A 25,392-nucleotide genomic window follows, 5' to 3' on the forward strand; every position below is an offset into this window, starting at 1 on the left:
GCCCTCCCTGAGGGAAACTACATCCGGGCTCCCCAATTATTGTTGTTGTTGTAACACGAAGTGCTCGTGGTCAAGCTCGGGAATAAAGACTGTGTTCATTGAGCCCTCGATATTGTTTGAGTCGTCTGTACTGCCTGACACTCACTAATTAGCTGCCCCTTTTTCTGTGGAAGTGTAAATAGGCGTCAGGAAGTGAGCCGTCATCATCGCGATTTAAAGGAGCGTGGGCGGAGTTGATATGCCAGGCTTCCAAACTAAAAATATTACCACTACCAGCGCCTCATTAAACACTAGCTGCCTTCCAGTGACCCTTGCCTAATTTTGAATTCTAGCTTCAACTGTGTGTGTGTAACTCATCAGCCAGATCCTACCATTTAACTGTAACTTAAGCGTTAAAATTGCTTGGCTGTGGAAGATCTAGGCATGAGACTACTGTGCATGTACTTAACCTTCAAAATGGACAATTACACAAATTTCAAACAGCAAATAAAGTGTTATTTGAATTTTGGTTTCATGAAATCTTGCCAGAGCAAGAAATAGTTTATCTAAAGCGAAACAGCCAATTGTAAGTTGAGGGATATAATGACACTTTACGCCTGGAAGGAGGGGGGGGGGGGGAGGGCTTAAAATGAATTCAGGCTCAAAAGACTTAACCATATATATTTTAGAGAAAGATGTTTTCATCTTGCCACAAGCATGGGCCTAAGAAAAAATTCTGAGTCCCCATGAGGAATATTTATTTTGTTGGTTCAACATGCACTCTTCTGTGTTTGCAGTGGACTGTTAATAGAAAGCTACCTGTTTTAAAGAGTAGTAATGCATTTTGAGGATTTGGCATAAGTGAGAGCTCTCACTAGCTTAACCCTTAAACTGCCATGAGTGACCAAGACAGAAATTCTCTTTACAATATCAATAAAATATCAAACAGATAAGTGATGAGAATAAAGAAAAATATCAATTTGGGGATAATTAGTTTATACAATACTAACTAGCATTAGAATTGTATGGTTGACAGTAAGGAGAATTACAAATTAGATCTGGGAGTTAAAGGGTTAAACCCTCAAGATCTGATTTTTAATTCCTCTTCTGGCTGCTATACATTCCCCTTTAAACTGGCGACAAGAATATGGTGTCCAATCAGGATAACAAATTCTGGATAAGTGTGAGTATTCTCCATAGCTATTTGCTGGATAATGTATGAATATTAGAGTGAGAAGTTATATGTTAAATCACTTCAGGGAGTTTAAGGGTTAACATAAGATAATTGAGTTCTCTAACTTGATCTGGTGACTCTTTCATTTTATTTTAACCTGAGGCATTTTTTTTCTGCCTCTCTGGAGTTTTCTAGAAATGAAATAGAGGTAACGGGCCTTTTACTTTTACCTCTTTTCGTATTTTATTGAAACCTTTACTTCAGTGTTTTACTGAAATAGAACCATAAAAATTTCAACCACTAATTTTGATGTTAAACGTCAGTGAGAAGAAACCTTTAGATAATTTATAAACTGTTCACAAGCCTCTTTCCCCCTTTTACCACAGAAAGACCTTTGATTTCTGTGGATTTCACAAATCTTGAATTTGCAATTCAAGATTTGTGAAATCCACAGAAATGTTTGAAATTGTGAGAAACATTTTGCCAAGTTTTGCTTGCACAAGCCATCAGTTGAAGTTGCTGCTATTGAAAATGGCAGATAGACTAGGAGCAGCAATGTGTATATTATTGGAACTGGAGTCCCCAGATAAAGTTTACCACCAAAAGAGGAGAATTTTACCCTAAATATTATTTTACCTACATCTGTGTATTTTAAAAGACTTTGTAATCAGAAAATTTCATGGTAAAATCAAGAAAATTAAAGAAAGTTATACATTCATTTAAGGGGAGGAGGTTGGAATGTAGCTTGCAAACAATATGACTCAGTCAAAATTGAGCTTTTTCTTTGTTTTAACTACATAGGAATTCCTTACATTTGAATCATTGTTTACTAGTAAGCCTTCCTAGTCAGAAAGTTTGGTGGTAAAATCATGAAAATCAAAGAAAGTTATATGTTTCTTTGAGGGTTGCATATCAGAAGTTACATTTATTCGAGGGTTGGGGGTTGCATTCTGGAAGTGACTTATTTAACCCTTCAAATTTCAGAAGCAGAAACAGTAATTAAACTTTGAACTCCCATGAGTGACCAAGACAGAATTTCTCCCCACTGTAACTATACAATATCATGCAGATAAGTAATCAGAATGAAGAAAAAGATCAAGTATGGGATTAGTAATCGATTCAATACCAAATTCTCCAAACTAACAGAATGAGAATCATTTGGCAGACAGTAAGGAGAATTACTAATGAGATCTTGGGAGTTAAAGGGTTAATACCATCACACCATTCACACACAGGCTGCTAAGGAAGACCACAAAGACAGAGAAACACAAATATCAAAATGACCAGTTTATTACAATTATCCTTGTTGAGAAGCCTTGTAAACACTTAAAACATGTAGCTATTCAATGCACACACAGTTATTTTCACAAATTTTAACATTCAAAACATTTCCATCATCTTATCAAGAATAGACATCCCATTAGCCGTAAGATTTCTTCATTATATGAATGTTATTCATGATCAGCGCTGTTTTTTAGGCATTGTGTTTGTAGCCATCATTCCAATGACTCCCACTCCCACAAAGAAACCAACTGCACATCCATAGACCATAAATCTGTATGGAAAGAATTCATACTATTTTGGTTAACCCTTAAATTCTCATGAGTGACCAAGACATAATCTCTCTATACAATATCAATACAACATCAAGCAGACAGTGAAGAGAATAAAGAAAACTAAAAATTAGGGAATCATCAGTTGATCCAGTACTAAGTTCTCCAAACTAACATCATAAGAATTGAATGGCAGTCAGTGAAGAGAATTACTAGTGAGATTTTGGGACTGAAAGGGTTAAATACTAGTCCTCTGCACATATAGCTTGATAGCCTTTGTTAACTGAGCAGCATTGCCAAACACAACCCAATCTCATCAAACACACCCATACATCCATGTACAGTTTTTTATTTGAGCAAGTAGGAAAACATCATAACTTGGAGAACAAATCCCAGAAAAAGGACATGAAAACAGCAAAAAAAAGAAAAAAAAAAGCAACATGTTACTCCAAGTCTGCCCTCTTTCCTCCCATCTCAACAAACTGTTATGAGAATGTTCCATTAATTTTTGTTAGCTTGTGACAGATAGGAAATGTTGCACAGACATTCTTTTGAAGAGAAAGAATAAGTCTGTTAAAAACTACCTAACAAGGTTTACAGAGGTAATGAGAGGGGACAAAATTATCTACAAGATGATAATGCCTGATTCAGTAACAACTTTTCCAGGCTGAAATTATCAGAAATGAACAACAGAGTGAAAAAAGAATGGATACTTACCCCTTAGGAGTGGAAGAGTTAATTTCTACTTTTTTAGGTGGATAAAAAATGCTTCTAAAAACTTGTGTACATAATTTACCTTGTAAATGGAATTCCATATTTTCCTTTCAAATGCACGGGCAATCCATCTTTTTTCTGCAAAATGAGTATATCAGTAGATAGAAAAGCCAAAACTGAAGGGAATTTACATCAAAGTGACAATGTTGCATTAGGGAACACCACAAACTGACCAATGCAGTGACAAAACAAAATCAAACACAGGCTAATTTTCTTTTATCAACTGAGCCAGAGCAAATGATGAAGGGCTAACTCCCCAGGTAAGTGATGCCTACAGCATCTCACTCATAATAATAACAATTATAATAATAATTATAATAAAAATAATTATAATAATAATGATTATAATAATAATAATAATAATAATAATAATAATATCAAAACAGTAATAACTATAATAATAACAATAATTTTTATACAGGGAGCAATCCCACAATAAGTAGTTTTCAGAACAACCTTGTAGAGAATATTATAACTGATGGAGTAAGAAACGTGATAAGCTATACAGAACAAAGCTACCTAAACATAACAAATATGCGTTCCAAGTTCTTTTTGAAAAGTAGAATAGAATTAGTTTCCTGTATTTCAGGACTTAGAGGGATAGGGTCAAAAGCTTCTTCGTCTGCATTCACAATAAATATTCACAACAACTAATGATATGTACGTACATCTATCTTTGAACTCCAAATATTTCAAGGTAACAAAACTCTTCAGTGAGAATTGCTAATCGAAACGCCATCCCTCACCAAAAGAAAAGAAAAACGAAAATCCATTCCTTCTTCATTACGTCGATAAGCTTGGCTGATTATGTGCGTCGCAAATAAATTTCCGTGCACGCAAATTTTGATTATCATATTGTTATAAGAATAATAAAACCGACCCATACGACGCATCCAACTTTGCCGACGGCGAATTTCCGAGCGTAAGACACAATAAAAGAAAAATGGAAGAGGAAGGAACCATGGAAAAGTCATGCCCATATCTATTTGGAACGTGCGTAAAACACAATTTGTTAATGAACTTCGATATTCAACTACTCTACCATAAGAATATAATGTACCTGAAAATGTTGCTGATACAACTTGATCCTGTTTTGTCCGGTAATAGCGTCTGTGAGGAGATCTTGGTGTATCCTTTGTTGGTAACCTTTTCTCGCTTCATCCATTTCTACGTAAAAACTATCAACGTTATTTATATATGTTATGTGTTACCGGTTTACGAGACAAGATGGCCGACCATAATAATGTTCGAGAAGGACTTGGTACTAGCCTAAGAAGTGTAGAGCCCAGATTCTCACGTTCACATTCAAAACCGTGGATTATTAAAAACAATATTAACTTCTTCCCGTAAAAAAGACTGATTCAAATGATGCAGGAAAAAGATGACATCCCGAGCTAAAATCTCTATACCCAAAGCAAAAGTGAGCCATGTACCTGATAAATGGATATGAGAGATAAAACAAAGAGCAGCGTTTTCAACGAAAAGGCCTTTGAAACAGCTCGGAGCACAGGTAGCCCAACTTCGCCCGATGTGCCTCCGTAAATATGTTGCAAAAGAGGCAAATTCGGACAGACGAGCCTGAAATCGGACGGTTCGGGACTCGAGATTCGGGTGACAGGATTCGGGATTTCGGGAAAGAGAGATGCAGGATGAGGGCAAAGGTTCACACGATGGTTTCTTGTATATTTTCATATTATCAATAAAGGTATAAGAGGAATGAAACAATTTTAGAAAATGGACACTGTCTGTTTGTCATATATGAGTAACCCGGCGAATTTTGTTGGCAAGAGATTGTTATTTCCATAACGTTTCTTTTGGTTATAACGGACACAAATAAACGCAAAATTGACATTTTTATTTTGAAGTTTCACTATAAAGGTTAAAGTGGAGAATATTCCGCATCTACTACATACATGTGTTATAAATAATGACGGAGTCATTGAAGCTTTTTCGCTTTACTATACAACGCATCCACAACCTTTCCCATTTCATGAATCAGTTCCAGGGTGTTTTCGTAAGTTTTATCAACTGGGGTCTCGTCGAACACGACCAACACTCCAGAACCTTGATCAAGAATTCCTGCAATTTCACAAAAATGAAAAAGTTCAAAGAAAAATTGAAACACAAGACGAGACAATTTAGCCGTTTGGACAACGATAGAAGGTTGTTTAAGAAGGCCCATGCAAGTGCCTGGCATATCTTTACCAACCTTAGTAATCGGTTAAGAATAATAATAAGTAATCAAGAATCAAAATTTTAGATTCATAACGTCGTGAAACCTTCGAAGATCGCCATCAAAATGACTATTTTGACAAGGTAAACAATCTTTGAAGAGAATTTTCATAAAGGAATGGCACTTATTTGGTTGGATATAATCTGTAACCAAGTCCATCCACACACAAAGCTCCCCTGAAGCTTAGCCGTTTTAAGCACTTTTCTCAAAAACGATAAAACAGTTCAATAAAAAATGGTGAAAACAGCCTTGTTGTTGTTTCAAAAGAGTTGAAGTACAGTTAACTCACCATGAAGTTTCTTGTCAAGAATCATCTGAGAGAGCTTTTTTTCAACCACATTCTGCAAATAAAACATAACATAAAGGAAACTTACGTTCATAAAAGGCCTCGACTAAATTAAGCCCAAGAGCGCCAAAAAAGAGGGTGAGAGTTGTGGTAAGGCATGTGGAGCATGATGTCACGAATGACATTTCAAGTTATGTATTGTTGCCCTCGAGAGCAACGTAGCAGACATAGCACCTTACGGCTCCCGCGAAAGCTCTTAACCCGCATTTTCTTCCCTTGCACCCTGTCTCACGCAGTTCATTCTTTCTCGAGTGTCTATTCTAAATCCTGCAAAGGTTTCAAGTCAGGCCCTTCAATTACTTCAGCATATTATCGATCAGAAGCTTGAATTACCGTTAATATCCGAAGAGAAAAACATCATAAAATATTACAATAAGTGGTATGCATACCAATGGAAGTGCAATGAGCTTTGCGACATGATCAATCTGAGGGGAAAAAAGACAGTAAGTTAATCGGTAAAAATTAAACTTGCATTTGGTAACTTCTGAGACACTTGTGAGTACCAATCTGAAGTGGCCAAAAATAAAAGAAAAAAATATATACCTGAACACGAGCAAATGGTTCAATAATCCGACTGAGGTTCTGTTCCAGGAGGTTGTCATAAAGTGCATCCAAGTGGGTCTAAAGGAAAAAAAAACAAAAAGAAAACAAAAATAAAATAAGATGTACCATTACAAAAGATAAATATGACACACAAAGCATGAAAAATGTCAGGATCAACCTTATAACCCTTTGACTCCCAAGATCTGATTGTTTTAAAATTCTTCCCTCTAGTCCCCACAAATTCCCTTGAAAATCAGTCATGAGAATACGGTGTTAGATCAAGATAAAACTTTCTCTTGATAAGTGTTAGTATTCTCATTACCTGTTTGCTGGATAGTGTATGGATATTATAGGGAGAAGTTACATGTTAATCACTTCTGACAGTTGAAGGGTTAAAAGAGCAACCAATGCAACTTGTCATTGAAATGTCCATTATCAATTCACCATACTGATGGAGAGAATAGATGCTAATTCTCTTTGAAGGCCGATTAGCAGCAACCCAGGGTTAAGTTTTAATCTGGGTTTCTTTATTCCCTTCTTCAAAGGCCTATTTCAGATAATTTCTTCAATTCTTTTTAGAACATCCAGGCATCAAATTATAGGCAAAAATAAATTTACCGAATACGCCTTTAAAGCTTTCAGATCTGAGGTCAGATTTCACACTAACCCTGGGTTATCTTAACCTAGCTTTGAACAACATGGCCCTGGAGGTTTACAAAAAAGATTGTGGAAGTGAAAGGTTTATCCATGTGTTTGCACAGCTTGAAACACTGAATGGCTCTCAGCTTATCTGATATCCTTTTCAATTTCTAATCCATTAACCCTTTGACCACTAAGAGAGACCAGCATCTAATTTCTCCTTCCAATATCACTCAAAAATCACACTTTTAAATCACGAGAATGAAGGAAATGATCAGCAACTAAAGAAGTTCATGATTGTTGAACAAATCCTCCTTGTCAGCACCTTTGGAAATGTATAGAGAACAGTATGGAGAATATGCATATTGATTTTGGGGAGTAAATGGTAAGAGTTAACTGATAAGTGTTCCTGCAAAAGCCTTATGGTTGTCTTGCCAGTATGCAACTTTTTTCTTTCATTTTTGTACATACCCTAATAATAGGATCTTCAGTGAGTTCCTGTTTGAAAGTGTTGAGGGCCTTTGAAGGAACAAAAAAATAACAAAATTTTTTTAATGAGAAATTCAAAATCTTAAGGGAAGGGGATGATGATTATTATGAAATGACAACAAGACATAAGACATCATGGTAGAATTCCTTAAAAGTTAATTTCAAAGTGATTAAACATCATTTTAATAGTGGGGGAAATCAAAACCAAACTGCAAACAATGAAAAAAGTTACCACACCTGCTGGAATTCAGACAGTGACCTGTTGTGGCTTGCATTAGCAATACTTTTCATGGCGACTAACTGTAAAAAAATATGTGAGGTATGTCACTGTTTGGCGATGTTAAATCTGGACTTAAGACTGAAGATTAGAACAAAAATGAAAAAAAAAAAACGTTGATAATTGGGCATGGCTACAAACCTGTGATCCAGAATATCTCAGTGCTAGTTTTCCACTGATTATTGATTGTACATCATCTGGGCTGAAATAAATGAGAAAAGAAATGTCTGGTGCCTTTCGTACAGTATATAATGAGTAAAAATCTTTTCAAGTAGCTGATTCCAAATCAACTCCAAAGATCTTTACACTAATTCCCCAAACAAGAAAGCGAAACACACTTTTTAAGGAAGGAGCTGAATTTTTTCATCAAAACAATTTTGTTGAGTCAATAATTTTCTGAATTCTCGTGACCTGTCTTCCTTGACAATGAACAAGAAGTGCTATGAAAATTTACACACCAATCAATCAAGAGGTTAATTGACTCGTAGGCTGTGCAAGCAAAACTGACTTAGTTCAAATGGGGGGGGGGGGGGAGGGGAATAGCTCCACCACTGTGACAGTCACAATTGCCAGCTGACTTTCTACTAACATGGGAAAATTGAGCAATCTTTCACTGGGGATTGCAACTGAATCCTTGATTTTTGTTATCAAGCTACATGAAAGGCTAGGATAGTCTGCCATATCCATTCAACCAAGTGGATGTAGAATTGAAATCAGCAGCAATTGGGTCTCACAAGTTTACCTGTAATTGAACCTAAGCAACAAGGAAAACATGCATTTGCTTCGAGTTCCCATTGGTAAAATATTCATAACATCATTTCACCTTATTTGTCTATTGTAATTATTTCTGGCTGGGTTCTTTTTATTCTACACTCTACCTAAACCTACCTGTTCAGCATAATCTTGCACAGAAGCATGTATTTTAGTGCTGATACAGCTTTAGGGTTGTCAATAGAGTCAAAGCCCTAAGATAAAAATGAGTATATGGATCAGCATCAATACCATTAACCAATAACTCAGCAATAGTAGTAAAATTAACATATCGCAAAATTCACTCTGCAGCAAAGCCTTGCATGTATCTTTAAAAAAAAAATTAAAAAAAAAAAAAATTCCTACAGTTGTGAGAAAATCTGTCCCATAATTTTTGAGACCATCCCCAAAAACTTTTTACCTGGATTTCCCCCTAAAAATAAGAATAATAACTGGAATTCAACTGGTTTAACAGGGAAGAGTGAAAGCAGGTTTATGAGTGCTTTGAATATAGTCTGTATTTGTCTCGCAGAACTGTATCCAACCCCCTTAAAACAGTGATCCTATGAAAAGATGAAAAACTGGATTTGTCAGAGTGGTAGTAATTAAAACTAAATGAACAAAGGGGGTAAGTTTCTAAAGAAACTGTGGTGCTGCATTGGTAGGAGAGTATAACAGAGTAATTTAGTATTATCAGCTGAGTTCATAATGTACATTGGCGACCATAAAGAGTTTCAAAGCTGACATTTTGAGCATCAGCCCTTCATCAGAGTGGTGATTAATAGCTATCTGCTTTCATTAACTGCACTACATTCTATACTCCCTCCACCTTTCATCACAAATCATCAATTACAAAATGTACCTCAAATGCTTCATAGAAGTAAGAGTATGCAGTCTTAAAGTCCTTCTCTTCAGCATGTAAAATACCTAAGGTGAAAAGCAACATGTTAAAAGGAAGGTTCAGCTGATGCTGAATAATATGTCTTACTATATGACAAGGTAGTCCTGAGGTAAATCTGAGTGTTCTGATTGGTTCTTACTTGGTCCATATTTTGCCATACACACTGTTTCCATGTATTTTTGGTTTTGAAAGCTAGCAAATTCAAAATAATCAAATATGGATCGAGTGCCGTATAATAAACTACTTACAAGTACTTATCTTGTTTACTCAAGCACTACTTAGAGATATTGGCTGTTTGTTGCTCAGTCTGTAATGCCATGACCTATGGCAAATATTCCCCAGTACAGCCCTCTTGCTTAGTCAGTAAGAAGATAATTACATAACCTGGACAACAGTAGAAGTAGGTATAATGAGAATACTGTATACTAAGTACCTGATTGCAGGTCTAGTGATGCCTGTAGTTTCGGAGGGCAGTAAATGCCATTAGCTGTTGTTCTTGCTGATGTAAGAGCAGCCCTATTTGAATATATCATAAAAACAAGTCAATTATTGGTAATCCCCTACAACATTACAAGCTTAATACAGGAAAATCATTACAGATGATTTCAGCAGGCTTATATATTAATATTCTGGTATTTTCAACAATTTTCTAATCTGTGTTACAAATAAAAATTAATGGAAGGTGAAGACAAATTACGGTCAACTCGCCGACGGACCAACTCGCCGACGTCTAAAATCGAGTAGAGACGTCGGCGAGTTGGTCCTCAATCCAATACAACTTATTAGAAGTTAAACATACAGAAAAGTAAACGATATTTAATAAAAAAAACACTGGTGAACATTGGTGAACATCAAACAGAAGCTTAAACATTGGTGAACATCACCAATGACTATAACAGCTTAAGACGCGAACGAGTTATTGTGCGACAACAACACCGTAAAGACTCATCATGTCAATCGCTCAGATTTTTTAAAGAAAACTTGGCTTTCTAGACGAGATCTTTAGTAAAAAGCAATTATTTTTATTTGCAACAAAGTTATAAGAATCTCAACACGAACAAAGCGAAGTAAACATCACCAATGACTCACACAACTCATTCCAACTACAGCCAATTTTGTTCATTGGCGATGTTAACGTCGCTTTATTCACCTTCCGATCCTTATAAACTTTGTTGCAAATAAAAATAACTGCTTTTTGCTAAAGATCTTGTCTAGAAAGCCAAGTTTTCGTTAAAAAATCTGAGCGATTAACATGATGAGTCTTTACGGTGTTGTTGTCACACAATAACTCGTTCGCGTTTGAAGCGGATGTAGCCATTGGCGATGTTTACTTTACTTTATTCGCCTTGAGATCCTTATAATCTTTGTTACAAATAAAAATAACTGCTTTTTACTAAAGATCTTGTCTAGAAAGCCAAGTTTTCGTTAAAAAATCTGAGCGATTAACATAATGAGTCTTTACGGTGTTGTTGTCACACAATAACTCGTTCGCGTCTGAAGCGGATGTAGTCATTGGCGATGTTTACTTTACTTTATTCGCCTTGAGATCCTTATAAACTTTGTTGCAAATAAAAAGAATTGCTTTTTACTAAAGATCTTATCTAGAAAGCCAAGTTTTCTTAAAAAATCTAAACCGATTGTCATGATGAGTCTTTACAGTGTTGTTGTCACACAATAACTCGTTCGCGTTTGAAGCTGTTTGAGTCATTGGTGATGTTTACTTCCCTTTATTCGCCTTGAGATCCTTATAAACTTTGTTGCAAATGAAAAGAAATGCTTTTTACTAAAGATCTTGTCTAGAAAGCCAAGTTTTCGTTAAAAAATCTGAGTGATTGACATGATGAGTCTTTACGGTGTTGTTGTCGCACAATAACTCGTTTGCATCTTAAGCTGTTATGGTCATTGGTGATGTTCACCAATGTTCACCAATGTTTAAGCTTCTGTGTGATGTTCACCAATGTTCACCAGTGTTTTTTTACTAAATATCGTTTACTTTTCTGTATGTTTAACTTCTAATAAGTTGTATTGGATTGACAACCAACTCGCCGACGTCTCTACTCGATTTTATACGTCGGCGAGTTGGCGTCGGCGAGTTGGTCCATCGGCGAGTTGACTGGTTATCGTGAAGACAGTATATAATATAAATTTAATGGCTGACCACACTGAGGTAGTCTTGCACTTGGTAAGGTTAAATCAACAGCAAATAAGTGGAATGACAATTACTTGCTTATTTGTATAAACTTTTCTTTTTCACTGCAAACACAGATTTACAAGGTTGCTGCCCTTGCTTTCAGTAGTACTTTTGGTGCTTTCAAGGGGAAATCAATTTGGTAAGGATACCATTAAAAAACATCTCGAAAAAAAACACAACAAACACACCAAAATACTTTACCTTGACTTAGGAATGTTGCTAAGATTGTGGTAAACCTTGCTCTCCAATAACTGTACTTCAACAAGTAACGCCTTATCATCAAGTTTCTTTAGCTCTTTTAAGAGTTTTGAACCTGTTTAAGGATGATATTCAAAGTGAAAATAGGCAAAACAAACTTTGAAAGGACAAATACCCCTGTTCTTTAGATACTCAGTTTGTAAAATACCACGTTTTGTAAACCTCCCCACCTCATCACCTTGGAGTACCTGATGTCTATTGTTGTTATACTGTAGTTATAAAGGCAACCATATGGTCAGATTGTCAGAATGACAGTAACACTAACTGATGTTTCCCCAACCTCGGAAAAAGTCACCATAAGATTTAACTAGGTTATCATCAGAGTAAGAATTGAGTCACCTGTCTCTGATGGTGACTTCACCTCAGGTTGTCAAAATATCACTTATTCTTAATAACAATAGTCCTTTTCAGGAATACATTCTACTGTACAATCAGACCACATCACCAGTCAATACAAGGTTCAAGTCATTTGTGGCTTAGAAATAGGTATTCATAATATAAATGGAAATTTAAAAAATTCAGTCAGTGCTTGTATACTTACCTAATTGCAGCGCTTTGGTATAATTTTTGGTGTCCAAATACAAACCAACCAGTTTTGCCTGAAATGAAAAGTAACACAAAGTGGGAAAGTAAATACTACCAAAAAAACACCATTTCTATTATTCAAGTTGACAAAACTGAAGGATACCCCAAAATGATTTACACTGTACCTCATTTACCAGTACTTTAATCAAGACACACTAGAATAAATTAAGTATGACAATGCCTCAAGTTAAAAATCATTACCAATAGCCCACATACTGAACTATGGGCTGGTTATTTAAACAAAGTTTAGCCGTCGATGAACAAAACAGCATTCTAAGCTACCTTGAATTTAGCTGAATCTTTTATCTGAGCATTTATTATAATTGTAAACAGTGTCAAGAAGGCCAGAGGCTAGCAGTGGAAGGACATTTATTTAATTACAACAATCCTCTTGTAAAGATTACATAAGGCCCAATGCCTGGATAAAACCGTGATTTGGGTGAAACCTCATGTAAGTAACTAGCCCTATGCCTTTGGACTTGAACCTTGAAAACTGGATCAAGAGCAGTCAAGACTAATCAGTCAATTTCCTAGAAAGGATAAAATCACTGACAAATCTTGATGTTTTGAATTTTTTGTTTATAAGTAAAGCAAAAACCAAAAAAAATCAAATCAGGGACAAAATTTAGTTTCCCTCTTTTCTGTGAAGTTTACAAGTCAGCCAGTTCTTGATTTATTCTACTTTTTATTTATAACCAGCATCTAAAAATATCCAAAAACAGGTGTTGCAAAATAAACAGATGTAAGGACCAATCAGAATCTGGAGTTTGGTTTATTTTGAAACTCAGAAAACTGGGAAGATACTGATGTGCTACTAAGAGATCAGTTGAGTTCTTAACAGTCACTATCAAAACAATAAATCAAACCTAAAAACCCCAAATTAATTACCATTACCATCTGTAGTTTAGTCTGATGCCTGACGGCACTTTCTTTGAAACAGAAGAAAAATTCCACTGATATTTTTGGTGTTCAAGGTTCTCTGAGATTCACAGTCAGATACATGTATAATAGACATTAAATTGCAATCATTTAGATTAAACAACACAAACCTCAAGAGCTTGTCGTAAAAATGTTCTTTTTTCCTCTTTGGCCCAATCAATACATTCATTGCAGAGCTCAACCTTATCACAGGAGAATATAAAATTACATTTACAATTGTTTTCACCATTAACTTGTAGTAGAGTTTGAGAATCAAATCAAAATCATAATCCTTGAATGATGAGATAAAGGATTCATAATATTTCAGGAAAAAAAAACACTCTTTCTATTGGTTTACAGGTGCAATAACCCAGAAAGGATTTTGGTAGAACATGAAAATACCTTATAAATCAGAGCTCGAGGTGAGTGATCTCAAACTTTTTTTTCAATAGATAGTGCCACCTGTTACTTTTGTAAAATTAAGTTAACTTTTCTATGGGTCTATCAGAGCAATACACAATAATTTTTTGTCGAATAAGGGTGCTTGTAGTATCTCACTTATTTTTTAAATCAGTAGTAAACTACAGTTTCTACCTCCATGCCAGTTGATGCTTCCATATCAAGAAACAAATCAACCAGGTTCCTAACAAGCTTGGCAGCCTTTGCTTTTGATACCATTTTCAGGAATGGGCGAATATACTTGATTAGTCCTCCCAGTTCTAATGAACAAATCAGATGATAGTTACTTAAAGTGGCCCTCCAAGGACATACTTAGAGGTTTCAATATCAGTTGTGTAGCAGGGAGATCAATCTACTTCTAAAGCTGATGACACACCTGGCAATTTTATTGGCTGATCGTGGCATATTTGATCACTGTGATAGGTGTAAAAAATCCCAGATATCTTGCATATCAGATATTGGTGATTTTGTGTGCCCATACTGTGATGATTGGTAAAAAAATGCAGTTGCTGCACTGGGCACAGTAGGCAATTTAGGCCAATTGTTGTGATTAGCAAAAATTGCCAGATGTGTTGCTGGCTTAATGTGCTGATTACAATGATGTAACCTTTCCACAAAGGTTTACTGTACTCTTAAGATAAAGCTAAATATTTTTAGATTGCTAGACCACTCAGACAAACAGAGAGCCTTAACTGAACCAACTCAAAACACAACATGCTTCCCTAGGAAACGAAGGCCTCCTGGCCTTCAAAACTAACAGCCTGTTGTTCTTAACTATCCCTCTGAACCTAATTTCATTGAAATCACTGGTACTACGAGGAAGTCATATTCTGAAACGTTAATTATGAGAGAGTGGCAATGGAATTGTCAGGAATTGTCAGTTATTATAATTATTTGGAAGGAAAAATGAACGAAGGTTTATTTCATACCCTCTGCTTTTCCGTGCTTCGACAGCATATTCCCAAGATTTAAAATGGCTTGCTCTTTCATTTTGATTCCCTCTTCATCTCCGGTGCGAATGTCACGCTTTACTAAAAGACATTGAAAGACAGTATATCCATGAGACCCTAATTACTTCTCATTGAAATATTGAGTCCATTCGTTAGAAAAAGAACATTAGGCTAGCCTTGAATACTATAGCCGTAACCCACCAATAGAGGAAAGTAATTCCATTGCTTGTTCCGGCGAGGAATTTGCCATTTCTTCGGCTAAATCGAGCTCATTCCCTGTCGCCATATTGATTTTTTAATAGTTCCAAGTTACCCATACTGCACTTGGATCGTGATTTGCATCGTCATTGTTTCCCAGTTCTTTCTCAGCCTTATGTCTCGAATTTCGTTATAGTCTGGAAATTAGCCGAATGAACCGGAACTCACGTGATCAAGATTACGAAGAGCCGACAACAAACCTGAAAATGGCGGTTGTGTTGGTCAAAGTGGATCGGAGCGTGCGTAAATGATATTTCCGTAAAATCTCCTCGTGGACGAGACAGAAACTCTCGATTGCTTCGCCATGGAAAGTGACGATTCAGAAAGGCAGAAAAAACTGGAAGCAGGAAAGGAAAAGGTAAGAATTCAACTGTGTGACGTGGCCGAGCGCGCGAAGTTCATAAACTACTCTCGCTAGTTTGCATTTCAGCTGCTCTTTCTTTGACGCTAATCCTTCCTCGTTGTTTTTCACTTGCAGCTGAAGATGTTCCAGAAGAAGAAATCGGGATCAGGGACGAAGAAAAAAAAGAAAAAAGATAGGTCTTCAACGAGTGGTTCGGCGCGGAGTCCTTCACCTGGAGAGCGACGACGAAGAAGCACCTCGCAAGATCGAGGCACGAAGCCTGCACAACCTGAAGCTGCAGTTGCTGCCGAAGAAAAAGTTCCCAAAAATGAAGGAGAAGACATGGAAGTGGAGGAAATAAGCCAAGCAGACACGGATAGAGATGCGCCATCTATCGCTTCCGAAGTGGGCTCTCCAATTCCTTTTGACGTGAGTTGGAAAGAGATTTTTTTTAAAGATCGATCAAAGTGAGAGAGGAAATGAATCACGAAAGTAGCAACTGTGCGTTGATATTGACACGAAATAGACACGTTGAGTTGCAAAGATATTCACTAAGTTTTTGTTGGAAAATTGATTAATTTCTACACGAACCATGTGTTTATTAAGTTAGAACTCGGAATATAGATTCTATTTAAGTTTTGAAGTTTGACTTGTTGGCTCGCAAACTACCGTTTTCGGAAATCCGATATTGAGATCAGTAGATCGCATGTTCAGGCATAAACAGATTATGATACCCGTGCGATATATATTCAAGAGAAAATACACAAGAAGCTGCAGATCTTAATATGTTGTTTTCGGTGTTTCTTTGTTGCTCCTTAAGTCTACTTTCTCGTGAATTTGTTTTTCTGAAGAAGTTAAATTGATTAGAAAAGTATTAGCGCTTCGTGGTGCGTGGGCAAACGCATAACAACGGAAGACGCGGTGTTTGTAGTCAATGACCTTCAACGCTGTATGCTCATAAAATATTAAGATAACACTGTTATATTTTACCCATTTTCAGGCGGAACAAGAGCAAAACTCGCAATCGGGAAGCTTTGTCAGTGGGAGTGAGTATACCAGCGGAGATTATTCTGAGGTGGGGAAACAAGTTGTGCTTTTTATTTATGTTCATGCAGCTTGTGTTTTGTTGTGGCTTTGTTGTAAAGGATAATATATATATCAAGTTTCCGTAATCTGCCGTTTTAATAGTCTTGTTAGACAAATGTTTGTACAGGAACAGCAGGGTGTGCTGACTCGTTTACAATTTTGATTCCTTGTCTATTTTATACGAAATTGTCGAGATAATATTTCGTTTGAAAAATTTAAACGTGATCTTGAAAAAAAATTTATTATTTCACCAAAGTGGTCATTAACACCTCTCCATTTGCATTCTTTCTTTGATTGTCCTTCTGGGAAGTCAATATGGAAGAAATTATTTGCTTGCACAATTAACTTCATGGCCAGTTATGTGCGTAGATTAGAGGAATAAATCACTTATCCAGGTTTAGTTCAGACATGAAAATATATTAATTTTGGGAGAATTTAGTGCATCATAAAACTGACAACATAAGTATCCATTTAGTCAAATCTACTGGTGTTTTTCTGCCCTGGCTCTCATATTATTTGCATTTAACTTTGTTTGCAGTGCATTTCATTAAATAGTTTTGTTGCTACAACAATATAAACCTATGCACCATAAAACCCCTCAAGCATTTTAAAATTATAATTGTAATGCATGAGTGTGTGCAGCTGTTTCAATACTTATCAGATTAAAGGAAATTTCACCTTTACAGGACGTTTTGTTATATCTTAGCTTGTTATTTGGATGTAAAAGTCGATAGGTTAATACAGACACCGAATCGATATAATTCCACAAAATGTTTGTGAAGATTAGTCTGCATAGAGCATCTTGCTTTGTACACAATAATCTCTAAACGAAAGACATAATCTGTATGTTTCTAAGCTTGAATGCTGAATATCCATGCAGAGTGAAATAATATGAGCATGTATTCATATTTTCCTGTTGGTTTTTGTTTTTATATCTTATTTTGCAACATTATTAGGAACACAAAAAAGCAACAATGTCCTAGAAAACATTATGTATTTGTATGGCTTGGCTTTTTTATAATTTATTGGCCCCTAATTAGGCATAATAATCCTGTCAAAAGGAGGCAACCAAGTTTACCCCTTGAGTGCCTATATGACGTACTGAGTATGTCATGTTTTTTTCCTCTCAGGTGCCTATATGTCAAAAATTTAAGACTTTATGCGAATTTCTCGGCACACCAGAAACAATTTGAACCAGCACCCAAGAACCACAATAGATTTTGTGGGAGACTAGTAACTAGTTTTTTGTTCCCAAGAGAATCTGAGAACTTGTCTTCACCTTTTGTCTGATTTTTGTCCGCCATCTTGGTTTTGTGTTTTGCTTGGTGCATGTTGCAAAAGTTGCCAGAACAAAACTGTTAATTACGTTATGTTTTGAAAAGAAAAACTGAACGAATATCTGGATACAGTACCGACGATGTATTAGCAAGTGTATGGAATGATTTGGGCAATTTACCTTAGGATTACATTTTATTTTCTGGGGTAGATCACCTGAGAAGTTGAGTGAAAATTAGCTTATTGTTGTGGTATAGAATTAGGTTATTATTGTGGTATAGAATGGCTTTTCAACTCTCAGGTTGAACATGACATGGTGACTTGCTATGTCAATGTGTTGCCTCTCTTCTCCTCAAAAGTTGTCTTAATTAAAGTAGTTGCCTTCAGGGAGCCTTTGAATTTTCCACTGGCTTAAAAATGTTACTTGGTCCACTTGACTGCAACACATTATTTTTCCCTGAGAGTCTATGAAATGTTCCTGTTTTTAGGCCCTTATTGTTTTGAGTTCAGTTCTTCCCTTAAAATGCAGATTTAAAGAATTTTAAATTTACCAGGCTCAGAAACAAATGTGTTAACTGTTTCTAAAACTGTTATACTGTCAAACTTTCCAACTAGATTGCTTTTAGATCAAAAGTCTTTAAACCAAAACCAAAATTACAACAAAGGCCAATCAGACAGAAGAAAAATGCTGAGAGCAGCCAATGACAAACCAAAGAAAAAATGCTCAAATTGCCTGAAGGGTGGGAAAACACGCATGACCAAGTTGCAAGTGGTTTTAATATTTGAATCTGATTGGTTGAGAAAATGTTACAAGTTTTCTGACCTATCAAGAGGAAAAGCACATGTAAAGCAAAACAAAATCAATCCTTGATTATTATTGAGACTGTTGAAAACTGCTATATTATTATGATGTTGCTGCAAACCAGCCATGACAACATATTCTTTGACAGCTTTTATTAACTGACTACAATCTCTACAGTGTGGTAATGCTGGTATCTGCATGGTACAGTTTCTTTGCATGGCTTGTTTGCCAAGTGCAAGCATATGATTCTTTCGTTTGCTTTGTTCATATTGTTGTTTCTCTCCTTGAATAGGAAGGTGGATTGGACAGCTATGACATTGCAAATATAGAACGAAATGAATTGAAGAACAAGGCACAAGAATTGGAAGAAGAGCTTACTGCTAAAAAGGCAGCATTGAAGCAGATCAGTCGTGAAAATGCTGAGTTAAAGGGAAGACTTGAACTAATGTTGCAAGATCAGTCTGGAGGCTCAGTAATCAAGGACCTCAGCAGGCAAGTAGAAGAAATGAAAGAAAGTTTACAGATGAAGCAGTCCATTCTTCAAGACATAAACAAAGAAAATCAGGATCTTCGAGCCAAACTAGAACAAGGTGAACAGAGGGAAGGAAAGCCTGATGGTGGGCAACTTGAAGAGTTGAAGGTTAAAATGAACGCCCAGCAAATGACTTTGGATGGACTGAATGAAAGAAATAGGTTTCTTGAGGATGAAAATACAAGGTTAAAGAAACAGACGTCACAAGGTGGTGATATGCAAACAGACTTCTCAGAGTTGGAGAACTTGAAAGAGACCTTAAGTGCTAAAGAGGAAGTCTTAGTGAAACTTCAGCAAGAAAACAGTGAACTTGCTGCACGATTGAAATCATTTGATGAAAGTGCCAGTGGAAAGGTGCAGGAAAGTTCTCACAAAGTGGATGAACTTTCTAAAATGTTGTGGGAGAAAGAGAGTGAGATTGGAAACTTGCAGTACTTGAAGTCACAACTTGAAGAGAGACTTGGAAGCTTACAAAACGTCCAAAACGAACTTGAAGAGAGTAGAAGGCAAGTGACTGCACTTGAAGCTCAAATGGAAAATTTAAGGGTAGAAGATCAATCTTTTGAGGAGAAATCTGAAGTGGAAAACCTCAGAGAGAACCTTCGACTCAAACAGGAAACAATGGAACAGCTTAACAAGGAGAATGAAGAACTGAAGGAGAGATTAGATGCCCAAGGGACAACAGATGTAAAAGGACTTCTTGAGGAAAGCTACCAGAAACTCCAGGAGTTAAGCGAGGAATCAAAAGCAAAGGATGAACAGCTTGAAAAACTACAAACTCTTCAGTCAGAGTTTGAGAAGAGCCAAGATGCAAACAAAGAGCTTGAACAGCAAGTTTCATATTTGAAACATCAACTTGCCTTGGCAGAAGACAACTCACTTTCTGAATCATCTCAGATGGAGAACTTGAGAGAAAACGTCAAACTTAAACAAGAAACAGTTCAGCAACTCAGCAATGAAAATGAGGAACTGCGAGCTAAGATAGAAGAGTTGGAAAAAGGAAATTATGATATGGAAGACACGAGAGCTAAAGTTGAAGATCTTTCAAAAGAGTTAGAATCCAAGAAAGATGAGTTGAGTCATTTTGAAGAACTGCAAAATGAATTTCAAAGAAGCCAGGCCAGATGCACTGAACTTGAACAAGAAGTCACCAGACTCCAGGGTGAGGTAGAAGCACTGGAGGACAACTCACAGTCTGAGTCATCATTGTTGGAAAATTTGAAGGAAAACCTGAAAATCAAGCAACAAACTGTTGAACAACTTGGCAAAGATTACCAAGCATTACAAGAGCAGCTGACGGAGAGTAAGACAAGCTTGGATGGACTGTCAGAGCAGCTCCTGAACAAGCAGAATGAGTTGGACACAGTGATAGGAGAGAGGGACAAGAAACTGATGCAGCTGATGGATCAGTTTGCTGAGAAGGATGAGGAACTTGAAGATCTGAGGAAGAACGACGAGCAGATGAAGTCACGAATTCAACAGCTTGAAAGTGATGTAAGTATTTCTGAACGTGTACTAGTTCTTAATCTTGTAAGAAATAGCCCTCTTAACCCTTTCACTCCCAGATCAAAATTGTAATTCTCCTTACTGTCAACCATACAATTCTAATAATGTTAGTTCAGAGAATTTAGAATTGGATCAACTAATTATCCCCTAATTGATATATTTCTTTATTCTCATCACTTATCTGGTTGATAGTGTATTGATATTGTAAGGAGAAATTCTGTCTTGGTCACTAATGGGAGTTATAGGGTTAAATCTTTTTTTCCGGCGATCACACTGTTAATTACCCTCATAGCTGTACCTCCTTCCATGATGCAACTGGTATTTAACAATGTCCTTCAGTTAATATTTTTTCGTAATTCTCTTTTCCTGTGTGCTTACAAATGATTTGGTATAGTGCAGAAAAACTACTTCTTGGTCGCTTTCGCAAGTAAATGGCTGAAGTTTTAGTAGTTTTCATTTTCAACCGCCATAGGGTCTAGTGCCCGTTGGGTTATTAACCTTTAGCACCTGAGAGTGATAAGCAACCAATTTCTCCCGACAATCTCACCCCTGAATCAAACATTAAGGCAGGGCGTGAAATTAACTTTTTTTTCTGATAGCCACTTGGCTCCTAAATTCTTCAAAGTGGTAGCCAATTCAAAAAAAGTTGGTCGCCATTTTCAAAGACAAACAAAATCTTTCTTTACGCTGTCAGCGTTCTAGATAGACCCTCCAAAATTAAGTTAGGGAAAAGATCTTTAAGGTGCTACAAAGTGGACACTAGGATGTATGATATACAACGGTCAGGCTTATCTAAATCCAAGATGGCGTCTAGTTATCGATCGAGATGCATGTGCTACGTTTTGGAAACAAACTTAACGAGGAAGTTTGCCGCGGATTTATCTTTACAAATTTATTTAATTCACTATATCTCTTAGTAAGGTTATGATGAAACGTTGTAGTCGCCAATTTGGCGACTAACTTTCAGGATTTGGTCGCCAAAGTGAAAAATTTAGTCGCATTGGCGCCTGTATTAGGCGCAATTTCACGCCCTGTAAGGTCATGAGAATAAAGGAAATGATAATAAACTAAAGAAGCTGTTGATTGTTAAACAAATTCTCCTTGTCACCATCTTAGGAAACGTATAGAGAACAGTATGGAGGATATGCATACTGATGTGAGGGTGTAAAAAAACTAAGCCCCCAATGATAAAAACGTTTAACCTTAATATCTTGTTTGAAGGTCTCCACGTACCGCACTCAATCTGAACAACTTGCTGATCGTTTGAGTGGGTCCCAGGACCAGTTGCTAGAGCTCCAAGAGGCCATGGAAAGAAGAGAAGAGACTGTGAGAGATTTGATGACCAAGCTTTCAGAAAGTGAGAGTGAGCAGATAAATGCTAAACAAGACGCTACCCTGGAAACTAAGGAGTTAACTGAACAGATTAAGATGCTTCAGGAGCAACTAGTACAGGTTGGTAAAGCTCTTCAAGAGGCTAAGAAATTTGACTAACAGATTTGGAGTGGTTTCATTTTTCCTATTTTTAATGGCCCTGTAGTGTAGGGTTAACTCAAATAACAGCATGCGGTTTGTGCGGGAACAAGTGTTAAGCTACAAAGCTGTCTTTCTTTGAGATTTGTCCTCTTGTTTGCGCGATTAACATTTAGTTTGATATATTTTAATTTCTTAGAGCGACAGTAGCCTCAAAACCCAACAATCAGAAATGAACAAGGCTTCCAAAGAACTGCAAGACACCAAATCCTTGATAGAAGATCTTCAGAGCGAGATATCGGAGAAGGACAATGTAATCATTGAAATGTACAGTCTGAAGGAGAAAGACGAAGAAAACTACAAGGCTACTATAGATCAGATCAACGAGGAGTTAAAAGAGAAAATTAGAGCTCTTGAAAAAACAAGTCAAGAGCTGCAAGAGAAAAATAGAAGACTTGATCGAATGAACGAAGAAATTCAAGAGAAAAATAGAACGCTTGGTCAAATTAACGAGGAGCTGCTGCAAAAGACTAGAACGATTGATCAGCTAAACGCCGATGTTGGAACTTTCAAAAGTGAGGTAGAAGAACACAAGGGTAATGTGCATCAATTGGAGGAAAAGCTTCGTGATGTTCAAGAGGTGAATGCTGGTGAAATTGAGAAACTCAGAGTAGAGCACCAAGATGAGCTACAGGCCCTAAGTTCTAAACATGTCGCCGAGTTTGAGAATCTGAAACTATCGATGAGTGAGCAACTGGAAGAATCGGGACTCGAGGTGGACAAAGTAAGGCAGGAACAGATTGAGAAGCTGAAACAAATCCACGAAAGTGAGCTGAACGTGCTGAAGGAAACTTCAGACAAGCAGATCGCGTTCAATCATAACTTGGAACAACAGATGAAAAAGATGAAAGAAGACTCTGACAATGATCTAGCTCGGGCGAGAGATGTCGTTGCTCAGAAAGATGCAGTTGTAGAAGATCTGAAAGAACAGTTGAAAGACATGAAAACTTCAAGTGCAAGTGAAATTAGCGAGCTGAAGAACGAGTTAAAGAAAAAACAAAAGGAAATTGCTGAACTAGAAGACAACTTGTCGAGCTTTGAGGAAGAACACAGCAGCGACGTTGCGCAGTATGAACAATCCATGCAAAAACAACAAGAACAAACAGCCGAGCTGGAGAAACAGTTGGTGTTAGAGCTTGGCAATGAATCTGCGAAGTACGAGCAAAAGCTTGCCGAAACGAAAGCTCACCTTGAAGCTCAATATAAGAAAGCGATTCAAGAGCTAGTGCAGCGAGTGAAGGATTTAGAATCGGAGAACGAAACACTGCAATCGACGCACGGACAGGAAATGGAGGTGTTCAGAGCGAATCTTGCTCAGTACACTAGCAACTTAGAGGAACAGATGCGAGAATTACAATCGGGAGCTCAGGAGGAACACGAGAGCGAAATGAAAGCACTTCAGGCAGAACACCTTGGGGCGACGAAAAAATTGGAGAGAAAAGTCAAGACGTTGTTCGAGGAGAAAGAAGCTTTGGAGACGAAGATAAGATGTTTTAGTGGTGAAGAAGGAGGTGGAGATTCAGTGGGACAGAGTGAAGAGGTTGCAAGACTGAAGGAAGATTACGAGGGCCAGATACTAACGTTAAAAGAGCATGCACAGAATGAAAGAGAAAGATTAGAGAAAGAGGCCGTCGATGCGGTTAGCAACAAAGAAAAAGAATTTATGGAGGTGCTTGAGAAAGTCCTTGAGAAGCATCAACAAGAAGTGGCAGATTTAAGGAGTTACTACGAGCAGCAGTTGTCAGACACTGGTGAAGGACGTCTGGCGTTTGGAGAAGAAGATGACCCGCTGGTGATCTCCACGCAGCTGAAGCAGGAGAAGGAGAGAGAAATCTCACGGCTGAAGAAACAGTTCCTACAAGAGAGCGAAGAAAGGATCGCATCCGCGCAAGAAGCGTTGCTGTATAAAGTTGCAAAGGAAGAAGAGGAGAATACCCGATTACGAAACAAGTTGGCAAACAAGGACCAGGAAATTTCTGAGGTAACTAGCGAGCGGGACAGGCTTCTGAATGAGATTCAGGTGCTGACAGATACTCATAGGGTGCTTGAACAGATGACGGCCCCATTGGAGCCAAGTCTCAGCCCTGTCTCCAGTCAGGTTGTGCAAGAGGAACCACTGTTTGTACAAGAATCTGCCGATACTCTGGAGGTTTTACCCGGTGCTGGATTTAACGAAGGTATGGAGATTTTTATTTCATTACTTTCATTTATGCTACGAAGAAAAGGCATTGCTCGAAACCTAATGACTTCAAAATCTATTTCGATTGGTAATCTATCCTCAATCAACTTTTGGTTGATTGTGAAAATCAAAATGCTCAGGAGGAAACACTATGCAATTTAAATATTCAACAAATACATGCTTATTGAAAAAGTCCAGCAGCGATAGTCCAAAGCACGTGAAGTGCGCGAGACCCACGCGTGTTGCTATTAGAAAAGACCCTCGTTGGAGTTAAGCGTTACTTGAACATATAGGCGATTTTAAATTCAATTGTGCTTAGTACAGATGGAAGCGAAATGCCGGAAAAGAAGATCAACCAAGAGTTTAAGTGGATGCCTCGGGACCTGATGCCCATAACCATTTTTTCTTTTGTGTCGTTTATTTTTTAAGGTTCTGTCTCAAAGCAATCTGATCTAACAACAAAACTCAACCAGATGCAAGAGTTGGTCCGACAGAAAAACATGGTCGAAGTTAAACTAAGCCAGCAACTGCAGGAGACAAAGAAAGAGCTCGATAAGGAAAGAGAAAATTACAGAGCTGAGATGCAGGAGAGAGAGGCCCGTGAACGCGCGCTGGAACTCAGTAAAAGACAGCTTGAGGAGCAATTGACCGCAATGGACAGAGAGAACTATGAGTCCCTTCAGGAGTTGAACTTGTTGCAAGAGAGACTTCAGGAGAGAATTCGAGTCGAAGGTGAGCTAAGAGAAGAAAAGAACAAGCTGCTGAATGTGATCAAGGAGAAGGACGCCGAATTGGCGAAGGAGAGGGGAGAACTGACGGAAAGACTGCAACAACACGAGCAAGTAATTGAGGTGAATACTTC

General features: G+C 37.3%; 3 protein-coding genes across 4 annotated transcripts in view; 1 reads left to right on the forward strand and 2 right to left on the reverse strand.

Annotated features, from left to right (window-relative positions):
- Positions 1-2,425: 2,425 nt before the first annotated feature.
- Positions 2,426-4,724, reverse strand: LOC131791204 (uncharacterized). The gene is made up of 3 exons (XM_059108539.2): positions 4,541-4,724; positions 3,503-3,558; positions 2,426-2,708 (listed from the first exon to the last, which is right to left on the reverse strand). The coding sequence occupies exons 1-3, from the start codon at positions 4,643-4,645 to the stop codon at positions 2,615-2,617; spliced, it is 255 nt and encodes an 84-aa protein (XP_058964522.1). The 5' UTR covers positions 4,646-4,724; the 3' UTR covers positions 2,426-2,614.
- Positions 4,725-5,316: 592 nt separating this feature from the next.
- On the reverse strand, positions 5,317-15,328 carry LOC131791143 (26S proteasome non-ATPase regulatory subunit 11-like). Its single transcript, XM_059108459.2, has 16 exons — positions 15,221-15,328; positions 14,999-15,100; positions 14,205-14,329; positions 13,742-13,813; positions 12,649-12,706; positions 12,051-12,162; positions 10,092-10,174; positions 9,620-9,684; positions 8,896-8,972; positions 8,149-8,209; positions 7,968-8,030; positions 7,713-7,760; positions 6,603-6,680; positions 6,449-6,484; positions 6,003-6,054; positions 5,317-5,559 (listed from the first exon to the last, which is right to left on the reverse strand). The coding sequence occupies exons 1-16, from the start codon at positions 15,303-15,305 to the stop codon at positions 5,417-5,419; spliced, it is 1,260 nt and encodes a 419-aa protein (XP_058964442.1). The 5' UTR covers positions 15,306-15,328; the 3' UTR covers positions 5,317-5,416.
- Positions 15,329-15,475: 147 nt separating this feature from the next.
- LOC131791114 (A-kinase anchor protein 9) overlaps positions 15,476-25,392 on the forward strand; it is a 48,225-nt gene continuing 38,308 nt past the window's right edge. For both annotated transcript variants that reach the window (XM_066173441.1, XM_059108428.2), the window contains exons 1-7: positions 15,476-15,635; positions 15,756-16,049; positions 16,621-16,695; positions 19,076-20,809; positions 22,043-22,273; positions 22,491-24,528; positions 24,960-25,381. In XM_066173441.1, the coding sequence (XP_066029538.1) occupies positions 15,582-15,635; positions 15,756-16,049; positions 16,621-16,695; positions 19,076-20,809; positions 22,043-22,273; positions 22,491-24,528; positions 24,960-25,381 (4,848 nt within the window). In that variant the 5' untranslated portion in view covers positions 15,476-15,581. The remainder of the gene's footprint in view (positions 15,636-15,755; positions 16,050-16,620; positions 16,696-19,075; positions 20,810-22,042; positions 22,274-22,490; positions 24,529-24,959; positions 25,382-25,392) is intronic.

The sequence above is a fragment of the Pocillopora verrucosa genome, chromosome 10 (genome assembly GCF_036669915.1).
Source record: "Pocillopora verrucosa isolate sample1 chromosome 10, ASM3666991v2, whole genome shotgun sequence".
Lineage (NCBI taxonomy): Eukaryota > Metazoa > Cnidaria > Anthozoa > Scleractinia > Pocilloporidae > Pocillopora > Pocillopora verrucosa.

Coding starts and splice junctions, on each gene's coding strand:
- LOC131791204 (XM_059108539.2), bottom strand. CDS start 4,645: ATGGATGAAGCGAGAAAAGGTTACCAACAAAGGATACACCAAGATCTC. Junction 3,559..4,540: donor TGTATCAGCAACATTTTCAG/GTACATTATATT, acceptor CTCATTTTGCAG/AAAAAAGATGGATTGCCCGT. Junction 2,709..3,502: donor TATGGAATTCCATTTACAAG/GTAAATTATGTA, acceptor CTTTCCATACAG/ATTTATGGTCTATGGATGTG.
- LOC131791143 (XM_059108459.2), bottom strand. CDS start 15,305: ATGGCGACAGGGAATGAGCTCGATTTAGCCGAAGAAATGGCAAATTCC. Junction 8,031..8,148: donor TGAGATATTCTGGATCACAG/GTTTGTAGCCAT, acceptor ATTTTTTTACAG/TTAGTCGCCATGAAAAGTAT. Junction 6,055..6,448: donor AGCTCATTGCACTTCCATTG/GTATGCATACCA, acceptor TTTTATTTGCAG/AATGTGGTTGAAAAAAAGCT.